This window comes from Ictidomys tridecemlineatus, chromosome 5, assembly GCF_052094955.1.
Source record: "Ictidomys tridecemlineatus isolate mIctTri1 chromosome 5, mIctTri1.hap1, whole genome shotgun sequence".
NCBI classification, from domain to species: Eukaryota; Metazoa; Chordata; class Mammalia; order Rodentia; family Sciuridae; genus Ictidomys; species Ictidomys tridecemlineatus.
In genome coordinates, this window is record NC_135481.1 from 132,984,559 (window position 1) to 132,999,718 (window position 15,160).

At 46.1% G+C, this 15,160-nt stretch overlaps 1 protein-coding gene across 1 annotated transcript; it reads right to left on the reverse strand.

Annotated features, from left to right (window-relative positions):
- Positions 1-1,998: 1,998 nt before the first annotated feature.
- Mex3b (mex-3 RNA binding family member B) lies at positions 1,999-6,291 on the reverse strand. The gene is made up of 2 exons (XM_005320203.5): positions 5,652-6,291; positions 1,999-4,828 (listed from the first exon to the last, which is right to left on the reverse strand). The coding sequence occupies exons 1-2, from the start codon at positions 5,935-5,937 to the stop codon at positions 3,378-3,380; spliced, it is 1,737 nt and encodes a 578-aa protein (XP_005320260.4). The 5' UTR covers positions 5,938-6,291; the 3' UTR covers positions 1,999-3,377.
- Positions 6,292-15,160: the final 8,869 nt, after the last annotated feature.

The window sequence follows — 15,160 nt, forward strand, 5'->3', positions numbered from 1 at the left end:
ATGTCTCCAGAGATTGTCAAATCAGGGAAAAGGGCACATTCAAAATCAACCCTGTTAAGAATCGTTATTCTACATTTAAAAATAAAATATGGAATAATAATTAGGGGAAGAGCTGGGATTTTGTTGTTGCAGAAAGATTTCAGAGGGGTATAGTAGTAGTAAAGGAAGCTGTTAGCAGTTAGATGACATAAATGTGGCACCTTTCATCTTTCCAGCTGAAGGACTGTCACTTGCACAGCCCATGATCTACAGTAGTCACCTGCAGAAGCTGGAAGATGGGACAAAAGGCTTAACTTTGGATCAAAAGCTAGTGTAATCGAATATCACTAGTATGTGCCACTGGCCCTGCTGGTGACAAGGGCCTCAGGTTGGCAAGGGAAACCCACGTTAAACAGCAGCCTCAAGAAACTTAACAATACTAATTATATACCCTAAAACTTCATTTCAACAAATGGAACCTCTTAATGTAAGAAATACAGGACACCCAAGGGTATGTCAGCACTCTCAAAAATCAGAGCTTTTTGTCATTTGCCAAAGCTGCATATGGACCACAGAAAAATCTTAAATGAATGGAAAGGGAGGCGCATGGGAAACTCAATCTATTAAGGCTTTTGATCTGTCCTTGCATTATCTGTAATCATTCTGTTAAAGCAAAGTTCCATTACTAAAGGAAGTAAGGGTAGAATCTTGGTTCTGTTCTGGACATTTCCAGACCGCTGAAGGGAAGGGGGGATTGGACCTGGTAACATTTTTCCTTGCCAGGCCTCAGCTAACCTCCAGTCCTTGAGGGAGAGGCAAAAGGGGTAAACACTTCCTGGGAACTGTTCAGAGCTGAAGATAATGCCAGAAATTCTCCAAGCGGGGCCACTCCTTTCTCTCCTCCCACCCCCAAAGCACTGTCTACTTACTCCCTTTACACAGTATCATTTAAAACAAACAAAGCAGGAGTTACTTAGGTAGTGACTAAATTTCCTGACAAACAAAAATCAACATAAAGGGAAGAAAAGGGACCATCAATACATATATTATAGGCTTCTCTTTGGATTCACCTGTAAGCACTAAAGTTAAATACCTGCCTGCAGCCAAATACTGCTCTCAGCAGGAGCTCAAGTCAGGAAGTTCTTTGGAAATTTGGTGGCAGGCTCTGGTCATTTCCTAAAGACACTCTGGAAGAGAAAGTTCAGGTCAAGTGAAAGCACAGGGTTCCTCCCCTTAACAAAGCCTCAGAGCCAGGGAACAGGTGTAGCCTGCCAAAAACAAACAAAAACTTCCTTCAAACAACAACAAACAGTTAACACAGGCAGCCTGTCAACACCAATTAGCCTGCCCAGCAAGCAGAAGCCTATTAAGACCAAACTCAAATCCAGCAAGGCCTCCTCTGATGAAAACTGCCATCCCTTCTTCCTTCTTCAGGGAAGTGACCTTTGATGGAAACTCACTCAGAACCTGAGACCAACTTCCCCATGCCACAGGGCAGGCATAGAGCCTCAGACCCCCTATGCTTTGAAGCATTTCCAGAGCTGCCACTTTTGCATTGCTGGTCCCATTCCTCAATAATAATATCCACATTGAAATTTATTTTTGTTTCACCTTAAAAGTCAATATTTTGCTTTCTTAGTGTTTCAGGCAAATTTATAGCTTTCTTGGGACTGAAAATTTAAGCATTTTCTCTGAATATTTCCATTTCTTTTTTTTTTCCTTCTTTCTTTCTTTTAGTCATCAAAAGATACTAAAGATATTCCTGGGTCCCCCAAAATATCTTGGGCCCTAGGCTATTTTTTTTAATAAACTATTATCCACAATCATCTATCTAGCCAAACACAATTCCAATCTCTTTTGAAATACATTGAATTGATTTAAAAAAAAAAAAAACTCACGGAATATGCCTGGAAGTTTTATATTTCAATTATATATAAGTTATATATTTCAAAATTTTAAAAGTGTTTCTTTACAGTTCGATTCCAAGAGGCTTTAAAAAAATCAAGTCAGCACAAGATAGATTTTCTTCAATATTTTATTTATATAGAAATACTTAAAAAATGAAGTAGCACCATTACTTAAGTTTTACCTTTATTATGTAGAACTTTAAATGTCAGAAAAATAAAACTCTTGATACAATTTCAAATCTTGTCTCAGCAAATATAATATTAGTATTTGACCATGAGGTTAAAGGCCCTTTATCATAAAATAAAATATACTTTGTTTTTTAAACTTTGCTCAGTAAAGTACATTTAAGCTCAAGTAACATCACCTACATATACATAAACAAGTGGTAAACAAATGTATTAAAATAGAAATACTAAAACTATAGTGGTGCAACAGAATTTTTGTAACTTGCACTGAATTCTATTTATACAAATGTTAGAAAGCATCAACAGTTCCTTTTGACATGTTTATACATTTCCGTTTTTTGTAATAATATAGAATAAAATATGCTTTATATCACTGAATAGAAAATATGCTGGGTGAAGCAGATCTAGAAGATTTGTCTGAACCTATAAAATCTCCATCCCAACAGAATACTGCTCAAAACGTTACACATTTTATGGTTGTAATTCCGTCACAATTGTGTGATTATTAAAATAATACAGTGTTCTTTGCCATAAGGCCATACTAAAATAAAAAGATTTAACCCAGCTACAAAAAGTTCACTGAACTTAAATTAAAATACTTGTAAACATCTTTGCAATATGAAATATAATTTTTCAAGTCAAAAAAGAATAAAATACTTCAATCTGTATTAATGCAATTTCTCTTTAAAACTTTTAAAGGTTTTTAATATATAAGAGATATGTTACAGTTTCTTTAACTTTAATAAAGCTGCAGTATCCTGGTTTCACAGGAACTCCTGGCCCTTTCACGAACATTCAAAAAGGATCCACTTGTGTTCTATAAGGAGCATCATAGGAACCCACCCACAAAGGGAAACACACGAAACAGTCCACACATCCCATAGCACTATTATTATCATCTTCATCATCATAATTATTGTTCATTTTTCCTACTTTAAGAAAATGGAAAACTTGTGGGGTTTTCTTCTTTTGGAAGCTTCCTATTAAGTACAGTGTAAAAACTATCATTACTAGAATGTCGCCGTTCCTATTATTTATAGAGCATGCATTTCAGCTGGTCAGGTTTCCCAGGCTACAGTACTCTTGATGCACATATCCTGGCAAGTTCCTTTGTTTAAAAATTACATTTTAAAAAATGAGCGGATACTACAGCTTTCCAAGCTCCTCTGGGATCTCAGTATTAGGGGCGGGGGAGAAGGTAGGGCACCAGGGGAGGCCGGCTGGCAGGCGCAGAGGAGTGAGGATGCAAGAGAGGAGGGCTCCCCCTTACCCCTGGTGCCTAGCGCGCGCAAGCGCGCGCTGCCTTCAGGAAAAGATGCGGATGGCCTGAGTGACCGCGGTGTGGCAGACAGGGCACTCGGGCTCGTTCTTCTCGCAGATGCGATTGGCGCACTCCATGCAGAAGAGGTTGTGGCCGCAGGGCACCAGCGCTGCGATCACTTCACTCTCGAAGCACACTGAACAGTCGCGGCTACCCTTACGCCGCAGACCGGAGGAAGAGGATGAAGAGCTGGAGGAGGAGCTGGACGACGAGGAGGATCCCGACGTGTCAGATGATTGCAAGCCAGGTAGCTGTGTCCCCAGCCCGTTGGCATAAGCAGCGTAAGCCAGACCTCCTCCGCCTGGGTCGCTGCGCACCCGGCGAGCCAGGTGATGCTCACCCGCCCCCGGAGCCATGTGCAAGGGCGGAGACAGGCGCGGGCAGCTAGTGCCCGGGTGCAGCCGGCGGTGCACTAATAGCCCCAGGTTGGCATTGGAGGGCGCACTGGCGCCACCCCCGGGAAAGACCACAGAGGACGAAGAAGCGGAGGAAGATGCCGAGGAAGAGCAGGAAGAGGACACTGGAGCTGCAGGTCCGCCTCCAGGGGACCGCTCAAACTGGGCCCAGAGAAGAGGTGCCCCAGGTGGGGGAGCGGGAGCTGGGTCGAAGGTGGGCTGCAGCTCAGGGCAGCCTTCGGGGGAAGGTACTGAGGCTTCTCCTGCTGCGTAGGTGTACCCATTGCCGTTGTTATTGTTATTTCCGTTGTGCGCGAAGCTGAGCGCGGGGCTGGGAGGGCTATAGTCAGCCAGGCGCGGGGTGGCGGCTGCACTGCCACTGGTCCCGCCACCGAAATAAGAGTCTGTGGAGGCGCTGCCAAGCGAACTGGAGCTATCGTTGCGGTAGCTGGAGAAGGGCTTGCGTCCAGGGGTGGGAGTGATGCTGGGGGTGGGCTTGCTCCAGAGGCTACCTGGGCCGGACCCGCCGGACCCATGGTGCAGATCGAAGCCCACATCTGTTCCGTTGGCATGGAAGTCGTTCTCATCTGTGAGCTCAATGATGCCACCGGTGCGCAAGGCAATGTGTGCCTCTATCTCCTCGCGAGCGCGATCCACATTCTCAGGCATGCCTGTCACCTCGAACACTGGCTCCTTGTCGCGGCTGGGAGTCACGATGTAGGTGTGTGTCTGCTGCTGAATGCGCTTGATTGTGGCGCCTTTTGGCCCCACCACGAGCCCCACCACGCGATAGGGCACCCTCACTTGGATGGTGGTTTGCCCGGGCAGGTTGGGCGGCCCTGGCACCGCGCCGTTGAGTGCCGTGTTCTTATTACGCGAGGCGCGGATCATAGAAAAGTGCTCGGCGGCAGAGATGATCTCCCTCCGAGCCATGGCCACATCCTCCTTCCTCCCAGTCACAACAAAGACAGGCTCCTCCCCGCGAACTGGGGTCTTGATGTAAGTGTTGGTCTTCGCCCGCAGCGCTTTGATTTTACAACCTGGGAGCCAGGGTGAGGAGGAGGGAGTGGGAGAAAGAGAGACAGACACGCCCATTATCCCGGGGTAACCGCAGAGACCAGGTACAGCCTGCGACCAAGGCAGTGGGACAGCAGAACACGCAATGGGAAGAAAGGGGGCGTCTCCCTCGCTGACCTCGAGCCGAGCCACCGGCTGGGCAGCGGATTCCACCCGCCAGGCGCTCGAGGAACTGCCCATTGGCTGCCTGGCTGTCCCCCAGTGACTGCAGTTGTCCCAACCCAAACCTGAGAATCCCAGAAAAGTCATCTGGGGAGATGCTGCTGGGATCCAGCTGGGCGCGCCGTCTGCCTTGAAGACACCGCGAAGGGGCGCAGGGAAGGCGACCGCAGTGGGGATTCCTCAGCTATGGGGGACTTAGGGGAGGACGCAGTCCCGGGACCCATTGTTCCTCCTCTGGACTCCATTCCGCCTTGCAGAAATCCAGAATCCTCCTCCCATCCGATGCTCACGCCTCCTCCCCCCTCCCAAAGGACCGATCAAAGGCCCCCTCCCCCAAGCATCTTATATTTAAATTACCTCTCCCCAGGTGGGCTGAGTGGAGGGAGCTAGGGGAGAAGGCAGTGATTTTAGAAGGAGAAAGTGCATCCTGCCGTGGCAGCAGCGCGACTCTAGGAGTCAGCCTGCCTGCACTTTCTTTGTCTGGGGCGCCTGCCCTTCGCGCGGCTCTTCCTCCCTCCCAAGGCTCCCCAGTGCCGCGGATCGCTATCCCGCACACGCCCTCCCTGCGAGGCGGTAGCCCAAGTCCCTGCACACCCCTCATCTCCCCATCTCCGCCAGACCCACCTTGCCGCCCCACGATCTCCGCGACATGCTCCGAACTGGGCACCGGCACGCACTCGGTCATGTTCACACTCTTCTTGCGCGGCTCGCTGTCGTACAGAGAGGCGCCCTCGTCACTGTCCAACCCCAGCAGGGAGAGCTGGTCGAGAGCAAGCTGCAGGGCTCTTTGGTCATCCAGGGTCTCTCCCCCGCCGCTGCTGCCGCTGCCGCCGCCACCTCCCCCGCCACCTCCTCCCCCTCCGCCGCCGCTGCCGTTGCGCTCCAGGTCTGCAAACAGCGAGCTGGGCATCGCTCGGCCGTGCGCACCGCGCCCCCGCCCGCCCTCGGCTCGGCGGCGAGAAGCTGCAGCCACAAAGGCAGCCGGGAAGCGGGTGGTCAGGGGCGGGGAGGCCGGCCGGCTGCGGAGGGCTCCGTTGCTCCTTTCTCGGCGCCGGAAGGAATGGGTCGCTCTGTGCAGTCCGCACCGGGCAGTGGCTGCAAAAGCCCCCGGCTGGGTCCCCACCCCAGATCTGCTGGCGGTTGGGGTGGGGGCAAAGCTCGAGTGGCGGCTGCGCGTGCCCCCCGAGTGCCCGGCTGGCTGGCCACAAAGCCGAGCGAAAAGCGAGCAGGCGAGCGACAGCAGCGTTTCTTTAAGGAGCCCCTCCCCGGCTCCTCCACTCCCTCCCTCCCGCCCGCCCGCCCGCCCTCACTCAGCGCTTTTTCCTCCTCTCCTACCCGCCTCTTGACTGAGCCTCTGCAGCCAGACGGCTCCGGAGGGGGACGAGGGAGGCGCAACGTCACCGGCGGGAGCTGACACTACAATGCTACTGACACTATCGCTGGGGGAGGCGATTGGCGCGCGCCAGGCCGGGGGCGGGCGGAGGCCGCGGGCTGAGCGAGCGGAGAGCGAGCGCCACCCCCCCAACCCCCGCGCCCGCCGCAGCCCGCCCCGTCCTCCTCCCGGCCGCGCCCCTCCCCCCGCCGCCGCCGCTAACGCCTCTCTTTGTTGTCTAATGCGGGACTGGCAGGCTTGGGACACTTGTATGTACCTATCAGCCGAGGATAATTACTGTCCCCAAGTCTTCTCCCTCGCCAGACAGAGAAAAGAAAAGGCGCCCAACTCTGATGCCAGCGGCCCGGCTAAAAGAGCGGTCCTTAGAAAGTCCCGTTAGCACCCCCAAATAAAACATCCATAGAGCCAAAGCTACCACTAGGAGGAGGGTCTGTCATCTACCCAAAAGGGCTGCCTAAGCCTTGGGATACGTTAAATGAGACTCTGGATTCTGGGGCGCACCGGCCGAGCGACTCCGGGAGCGGGTTGCCCACCTGCGCGGGAGCGCTGGAGACACAAAGGCACACGCCCGCCCACACTGTCACCCGCGCGCGCGCGCGCGCGCGCACGGGCCCACTCCTGCATTTTTGTCCCCTTGGGCAGCACTTCGCCCAACTGGCCCTGATACAGGAAAAACAAATGCCAACTGCAGTCCGAGCCTGGCCCGCCCGGCCGCCAGAGACCCCTTGAAAGCAAAGCAACCAGGTCCTGCACTCTCATGGTGCGCGGACAAACACTCCGCGGGCTCTAACACGCGCACGAGCGCCGCGCCACCACGGCGGGAACGCGGGCCACAGCGCCTGCGGGAGGCGCGGGCGGCCCGGGGTGCGCGCCCGCTGCTCCCCGTCCCGCCCCTCCCCACGGCAGGGCATGCGTGTTGCTAGCGAGAAGCAGGCGCACCCTGTGAGGCGGGCACTAGGGCCCCGCCCAAGCCCCGCCCCTTCAGGAGGTGTGCGCTAGCTGCCCTGCCGCTCTTTGTGCCTTCCCGGGGTGGGGGTGGCGGCGGAGGGAGGGTGCGACGGGACCAGCCGGCAGGGACGGCGAGCTGCGCCCCCTCCCGGATGTTCCAAGGACCGCCTCCAAGCGCGAGAGAGAAGAAAGAAGGCTTTGAGGGGCGGGCGGGGGCGGGATTCGCGGCCCCACTCCTCGCACATCTCCCTGCGCTGCCCACCAGCGCAGCCGCCCCTCGGGGCCCGCGCGCTTTGCTCCTTTGTTCCGGGAGCCGCTTGGCTCTCCTCGTCTGTCCCTGAGCCTAGCCGCGTGCTGTCCAGAAGAGCGGTGGGACCTGCGGTTTGCTGAGACAGCCACGTCCGCTCCGAGGGACGCCTGCTGAGGACAATGAGCCATGTGGCTGTGGCTGCAGATAGGCTTACGGGGAGACTCTTGGGGGCGATCTTGGGAATCAAAGGCGGAGACTTCCCTAAGTGCTCGGGGTGACACCAGGAAGAGGGAGCAGGCATCCTGACCTGGGTTTCTCATCCGCAGAATGGGGGAAAAACAATAGATGCCCTGCCCATTCCCTGGGTTGTTTTGAGAAGTCAGTGTGTCAATAGATGGGAACGCACTCTGTAATCAGTAGACAGTTCCGCAAACGCCTTCAGTTTTGAGAGCACCCGGGTGATCCCATCCTTACTGGCTCACCTGGAGCTGTCTGGGGGACGAGGTGCTGATTATTTCCTTAGGGAAATGAAGCTGCGAAGCCACTTAACAGTGGTTATTTTCTCATGATGTTTACATTATATTGAGCTTAGTGTGTTTTCTGGAAAGAAAACGTTCGGTAAGGAGGGGGTGGCAATGGCAGTAAGGGGATGTCTCAGAGTCCTCCGTGAAAGCCACCATCTAGAACTCCGGTAGGAAATTCATACACACACACACACACACACATATACACACACACATATACACACATATGTATATTAAGCCCAATTTATGGACTCTGAGTCCAGTTAATTTGGGAATGAGGAGGGTGTGTCCTTGAGGATTCCTGCCAAGAAGGAGGACTCCAAGTAAAGAGCCCTGGCTGGGGAAGACCACGGTTGAGGCCCAGCCCCAAGCCTTGCACAGGGCCTGTAGGAAAAGAAGGCACACAGGGAAAGCACATCTCCATCTTGCCAACACAACTGTCTAGTTTTGGGCCTCTGGGCTCTTTTATTTTAGTAATTTATAGCCTCCAGTTTGGGAGCACTGAGGTTTTGTGTGTGTGTGTGTGTGTGTGTGTGTGTGTGTGTGTGTGCGCGCGCGCTATTGTTGTTGTCTTTTTTTTTTTTTTTGGTAGTTCTTAATTTCTATATGGTGCTGAGGATCAAACCCAATGCCTCACACATGCTAGGCAAGCGCTTTGCCACTGATCTTCAGCCCCAGCCCCTGAGGTTTCTTTTTTAAATAACAAACTTGATAAGATTAAGTTAGTCCTCAGCTGATGAAGAACTGTGTGCAGGTAAGTGATATCTGGACACACTCCCTCCCCAGGGTGGTTTGTGCTAGGGATCTTGGCCACAAATATTTTCAGTCCTGCTACAACTCCTGCTGTGGTGCCTGCTGTGATAAGATTTCAGATGAGTTAATTCTTAAATTTGCTAAAACTAAAAGATGGGCTGCTTCAGAAGAGTCCCTGAGGTTCCTGGGTCATTACCAGGGAGGCAAACTTCACCAAGGTGACATGTTTAAATGTCATTCTTTCCTGCTGAATCATGGAAGTGGGAACTGTTCTTGCCTGTAACTGTAAATGTTCAATGAATTCACACTTCTAACCCACATAAAAGATAAGCCAAAATTCTGACCATAGGAATTGATAAAAACCTGCCCATCCTGAGGTGCCCATAATGGTGCATGCAGCCCAGCTTGCCCCCCTATGGACTGGAATATTTCAGTAAATTCTATACAGAGATCAGCATGGTTTTCTGAAGACACTCCGAGAATTGAAGACCCTCCTGAGAGTATGGGGGCATGACAACTATGGTAAGGGTAGGAAGCCTGACACCTGTATTTCAAGCTCCCAGCTGTGCTTCAATGTTGTCCGTAAAGAGAAGCTAGTATCCAGTTTCCCACCTGCCTCAAAGGGATGTTTTAGTGCCCTGTTATACTGACAACAAAAGGTAACTCACTGAGGATTGCATACTGCTTAGCAAATATACTTGGTATTCTACCCACACCCATTTGCCTTTTGTAATTTTATCCTGTAGTATTAACTGGTCAGATGGTTTTTGAACACATAAATGCCTTTATAAATGTAACAATCCAAATTTTTAATTCACAATTAATGCCTTAATAAATCAAAGACATCGTAAAACTCACAAAGCCCAGTTCTAGTTTTTAAATAGATAATACACCCTAACCCCACAGTTTCTGGTATCATTTTCCCAGGCTCCTGTAGGACCCCAGAGCTTAACTACTTTTCCTGATCCAAGACTCATTCCCTATGGACTTCTCAATGTGGCCATATTATTTTTTTTTTTTTGTTACCACTAGAGAAAAGCTTGCAGAGTATGGTCTGATAATGAATAGAGAATTTCAGTTATCATAAATAAGAAAAGGTAAAATTATCACACAATAGCAAATAAGTTTAACAAGACAACCTCGTATTTGTTTCTAGAGACTTCATTTTATACACATCTTGCTTTCCTTTACAAACTAATAGCTGGTAAAAAAAAAATACTAAAATTCTCATGTGAAAGCAAGCACATGTTTTAAGTCAACTCATTTAGTATTACTGAGCACACAGAAAACAGTGGATGATATCGAAATGAACAAGATGGCAGGGAAGAGGGAAGTCCTTTGTCTTGAACCCTGGTCATGTCCAAACCCAGTCACACTTGTGGGTAAGTGCCCCTGTGAAGCAGTGAATCTGCCGAGGGTCCCAAGAAAACTTCCAAGAGTGGTGATATTTGAGTTGTGCTTTCAATGATCAAGGTGTGAGAATTAACTGAGACCCTAGCACAGGACACGGCCTCTAGCAGGAACTTAATAAATAAAAGCTTACTAAATGAGTGAGGGAGGCAGGCTAAAAAGCCTTGAAAGTTTAATTTCCTTAAAGTATGTGTATGAATAGCTCAGTCTCCAGGAAACAACTCAAATGATTCCAGCCACAACTCCATGATTTTGACTAAAATTAGTAATCACAGGTAACATCTATTAAGTGCTTATTATGTACCAGGCAGTTTACCAAATGCTTTACAGTAGAGTGTCTTGTTTAACCCTCATAGTTACTCGAAGCAAGCACTTTTATTAAACCCATTTTACAGATGCAATGATTAAATTGCTTGCCCAAACAGAAGCAGACTTACCTTTAAGTGGTTGCAGCATAAGCTGCTGGGGTCTTCACTTAACATAGGCCCTTCTAAAGCCCTGAGAGAGGTTCTAGCATTTTATTCATAGGATCACACATTTTGGTAACATTTCAAGAGTAAGGTTTTTATTCTTTTCCTTCAAGGGAACCCCTAAAATGTTGTAAGCTTTAGGCCCCCAAAAATCTTAGAGACACTATTGTGCCCAAGGTCACATAGCTGGCAAGTGGCACAAGAGCCCAAGACATTAACCAGCCCTATGTTCCTTCCTGTCTCAGCCAGGCATCCTCAGCTAGAATTTGGAGATATTTACAGCCCTGTTTTTCGCACAGAGTTATAAGTCTCACATGTGTGAGGGAATGTGAAAGCACTTTGGTTTTTGATGTTCTTCTGTTGTCTTTTGTTAACGTGTGTATGGTATATAACACATGTAACACACGTCTATTTTTGAAAATATTTTAATAACACAGGAAATGCTTTCCTTATGTTGAGTGAGCAAAAAAGGCAAAAGGAATGTGTATGTGTGTGCTCACATATGTATATGTGTATTTTTAAACAATAAACAGAGACAGCGAAAGAATATGTAGAAAAAATACATCAGATTTTTAATAATGATTTTTTTCTTTAAGTCATGGGATCACAATTTTACTTTCACTTTACTTTTCTGTTTCAAGTCCTAAATATACATCTTTTTTAATGTTTTGAGTTGTAAATGAACACAATACCTTTATTTTATTTATTTATTTTTATGTGGTGTTGAGGATTAAACTCAGTGCCTCACGCATGCTAGGCAAGCGCTCTACCACTGAGCTACAGCCCCAGCCTGAAATATACATCTTTATTCAATTAATTTTTAAATGTAATATGTGCTTGGTTTTAAAAATTAAATAGTGCAATATGTCAAATACACTCTACTGGCATGTATATCAAAAAGGAACAAATAAAAATTAAATAGTGCTAAAAGGCTTAATAAAATAAAAAGTACTCCCTGCTCCATATGTGCTATAAATAGAAGCAAAAAAAAAAAAATCTAAAGCTCATCCTAGTATGTATTTATAAAACTTTTAGAATTATAAGAGAGGGTGAAAGTTTCTGAAGTTTTATTAAATCAGCCTTTACATGTAGTTTGACTTTAAAATTTTAAAATTACTTAGCTAATAATCAATGATAACCACTCTACAATATGGGAAAGGAATAAGAAAAAGAAAGTAATTTAAAAATCTTAGATACTTGGAAAATAAGGAGCCTAAAACCTCAAGTCTTCAGCAAGAAGGTATCATTTCTTCTTTCTGAATAGAGATAAAGATCAGTGAAGTTCAAACATTTTTACAGTTAAACACTCTCTTTCCCAAAGTTTTAGATTGAATACCTAAAATACATGGAGGGTTAGAATCACAGGATGTTAGGAGTATGTGGTCCAACCTTGGGTTTGACAGTGAGCAAACTGAAGGCCAGACTAGGAAAAGGCCAAGTCAATATCCAATGTTCACTGATGCGGAGCTGGGGAGGGAAGCCAGAGTCCAGGCTTCCAGGATGATTTGCCCTGTTGTTTTATCATTTAAGGAAATCTGGCCTTACCTCTAGTAACCACCTTCTGCTTTCTGGTTTGACTCTGGGGTCGTCTCACAGTCAGTATTGCTGGAATCAAACTTAAGAGGTTGCTGAGATAACTGCTCTCCAAATCTAGGTAGTGCCAATAGGAAGAAGGCAGCTGTGCAGGACAGCTAACCCCAGAAGAAGGCTCATGGGCCTTGCTGCTCTCCTTTCCCTGTCTTCCCACCTGGGGGAGACATATGGGCACAGCAAAAGTCATCAGAGTGATGCGAGTTGCTTTCAAGGGAATTCCATGACATGAAAATGAAGCAAAAGAAAAGAAAGAGTATGCATTGGCGTCTGATCCCAGTTGGGCCCCATGTTCAACACCTGGACGCCTTCTCCTATGATTTTTACAGCATTCCCACAAGGTATGTATTACATCTCTGTCAGCTAACCTTATCAAAGTCATATTTCTGGGAAGGGTTCAAACTAGGATTGGAATCCAGTGACTAGAATCCAGATGCCAGTTGACCTTTGGAAATAGGAATATATCCAGGAAAAAAGAGAGAGAGAGAGCACGCCATGATGTGAGAAAAATAATCGAAAGAACTATCAGTCTTTAGACCGAGATCTAATAATATTTAGTTCTCCAATTTGAGAATGACAATGAGATGACAAATAGTAATAATAAGTAAATAAAATAAAAGATAAGTGCTCAGTAAATTTAGGGTTAAAACGATAAAAACTGGGTAGGGACAATAAATGATAGCTTCCCAATATTTAAAGAAATATTCAAAAAGCAGCTAGTTCTTTGAAACGACACAGGGCAGAACAGTCTAGATGCTATCAGAAGATGGATACTGGAATGAGAAATTTCTGAAGCTTAGAGTTGCCCGCAGCTGAGATGCCCCAGCTCACAGCCCACATACACTCTGCACTTAATTGGGAGACTCCAGAACAAGGTTTGTGCTCTGGTTTATCTGGTAGGCAGGCAAATCTGATTAGCAGTGGCATTTTGTGTCCTGCGATTGGTCTGTTGACTTTCAACTAGTCATTTAGTCCTGGAGCATTGCTTTTCTCATTTGTAAAATAGGAATAATAGTTCTTACTTAGGCAGCTAACTAATGTGGGTCCTTCCTTCTTTGCCAATAGGATATAGATATAGTCTAGTGGAATGAGGGCTTTCTGTGAATAAATAAAATAGGTTAGAAAAATACTTGAAACTTTTTAATCCTTTTCAATACTTTATAGATCACAACTCCCCCATTCTCATAAAAATATTTTAATAACTTAAGAAGAAATATTTTTTAATAACTTACGAATTTTTGTGTCTATATTTTACAACACCAGAGTCAAACTGCTAATTAATGAAGTACAGCCATGATATTCTCATAAACAACTGAACTATTTTCCACTTGATCCTCATCATAAAAGTATTTCCTTTCCACACATTTCAGTTAAAACAATAAAAATTACATCAACAGTGCTATTTAAATTTTGGCTAATAATAGAATGATTTTGCTATGTCAAAGAAAATATACAATTGTATTTATTAAAATTCTATAGTTATCATGACACTAAACTTGTGGGCGACCATATATATAAAGTTACTGACCCAGACAATAAAAGAAATATCAGTTAAAGAATTCTTGGGGCTGGGGATGTGGCTCAAGTTGTAGCACGCTCGCCTGGCATGCGCGGGGTTGCTGGGTTCGATCCTCAGCACCACATAAAATAAAGATGTTGTATCCACCAAAAACTGAGAAATAAATATTAAAAAATTCTCTCTCTCTCTCTCTCTCTCTCTCTCTCTCTCTCTCTCTCTCTCTCTCCTCTTCTCTCTCTCCCCCTCTTGAAAAAAAAAGAATTCTTTTAAGCAAGCACAATCACAAGTAACTCTAACTAAAGAATCAAAATATGGACATGATTAAATGCCACATCTCAGAAATAAAAGAAAAATAATGCAATGCAATCTCTAGCCAGAAGGTTTTAAGAAGGATGGATGATAAGAAGAAAGTATAAAACAAGATGTAATAAAAACATACAAAGACATAAGAATCAAATAAATAAAACAAATATGGACAAGTCAATAATAATAATAATAGAGTGGAAGAAAACACACTCCATAAAAAGAAAATTGAGACTCTGGTTGGAAGGATGGGTATCTACTCTAAACCATCCCATTATATTGCATCTGTTTCTGAACTTTGCAGAAATTGAGATGGCCATCTCTGAAGCTAGCCTACCTGACTTGACAACTCCTGAACCTGCCTAATAGTTGTGACCTTGGGCAAGTGTCTTTCTCTTTCTGTGCTCATTTCTTCATCAGTAAATTAGGGATGCTTACAGTCCCTGCCTCATTGCTGATGTCAGGAGTGATGCTTGCAGATTCTCCTGTTGATGTTAAGCATAACTGAAACTTTGAAAAAGAAGAATGGTCCTTGCAGTCTCTTGTATTTAACTGTGTTATGCAGATTAAAGCAGCATATGCTACATCTAAAGATAGCTAGATCATTAAAGTGGACTTAAAGGTTTAGAAACAAATACAAACTGAAACGTATTTACTATATGACCCAGGCACGAATTCAAATGAGGGACAGAAAAGATCATTCCCAAAATAACAAAGAGAGACTTTTTAAAAGCAACATGTTAGATTGGATGTTTTTTTTCTAACCTCCCAGCATATACCCAAATAAATTCCAGGTGGACTAAGGAGTTAAGTTTCAAAAATTCAGATCATCAAAGAACTGAACAGAAATGTTGGAGACTGTAATTTTTGTAGTCAGGGAAGGGGTTTCTAACCATAACTCTAACAGTGGAAATCATTTGTAGAAATAACTACAAAAAAAAAAAACTAAAATAAATGTACTGACATAGTAATA

Bases quoted from the DNA above. Each gene is read 5' to 3' on its own strand.
- Mex3b (XM_005320203.5), bottom strand. From the start codon at position 5,937: ATGCCCAGCTCGCTGTTTGCAGACCTGGAGCGCAACGGCAGCGGCGGC. The intron at 4,829-5,651 runs GTGGGTCTGGCG...CCTGGCTCCCAG, and splicing joins GGAGATCGTGGGGCGGCAAG to GTTGTAAAATCAAAGCGCTG.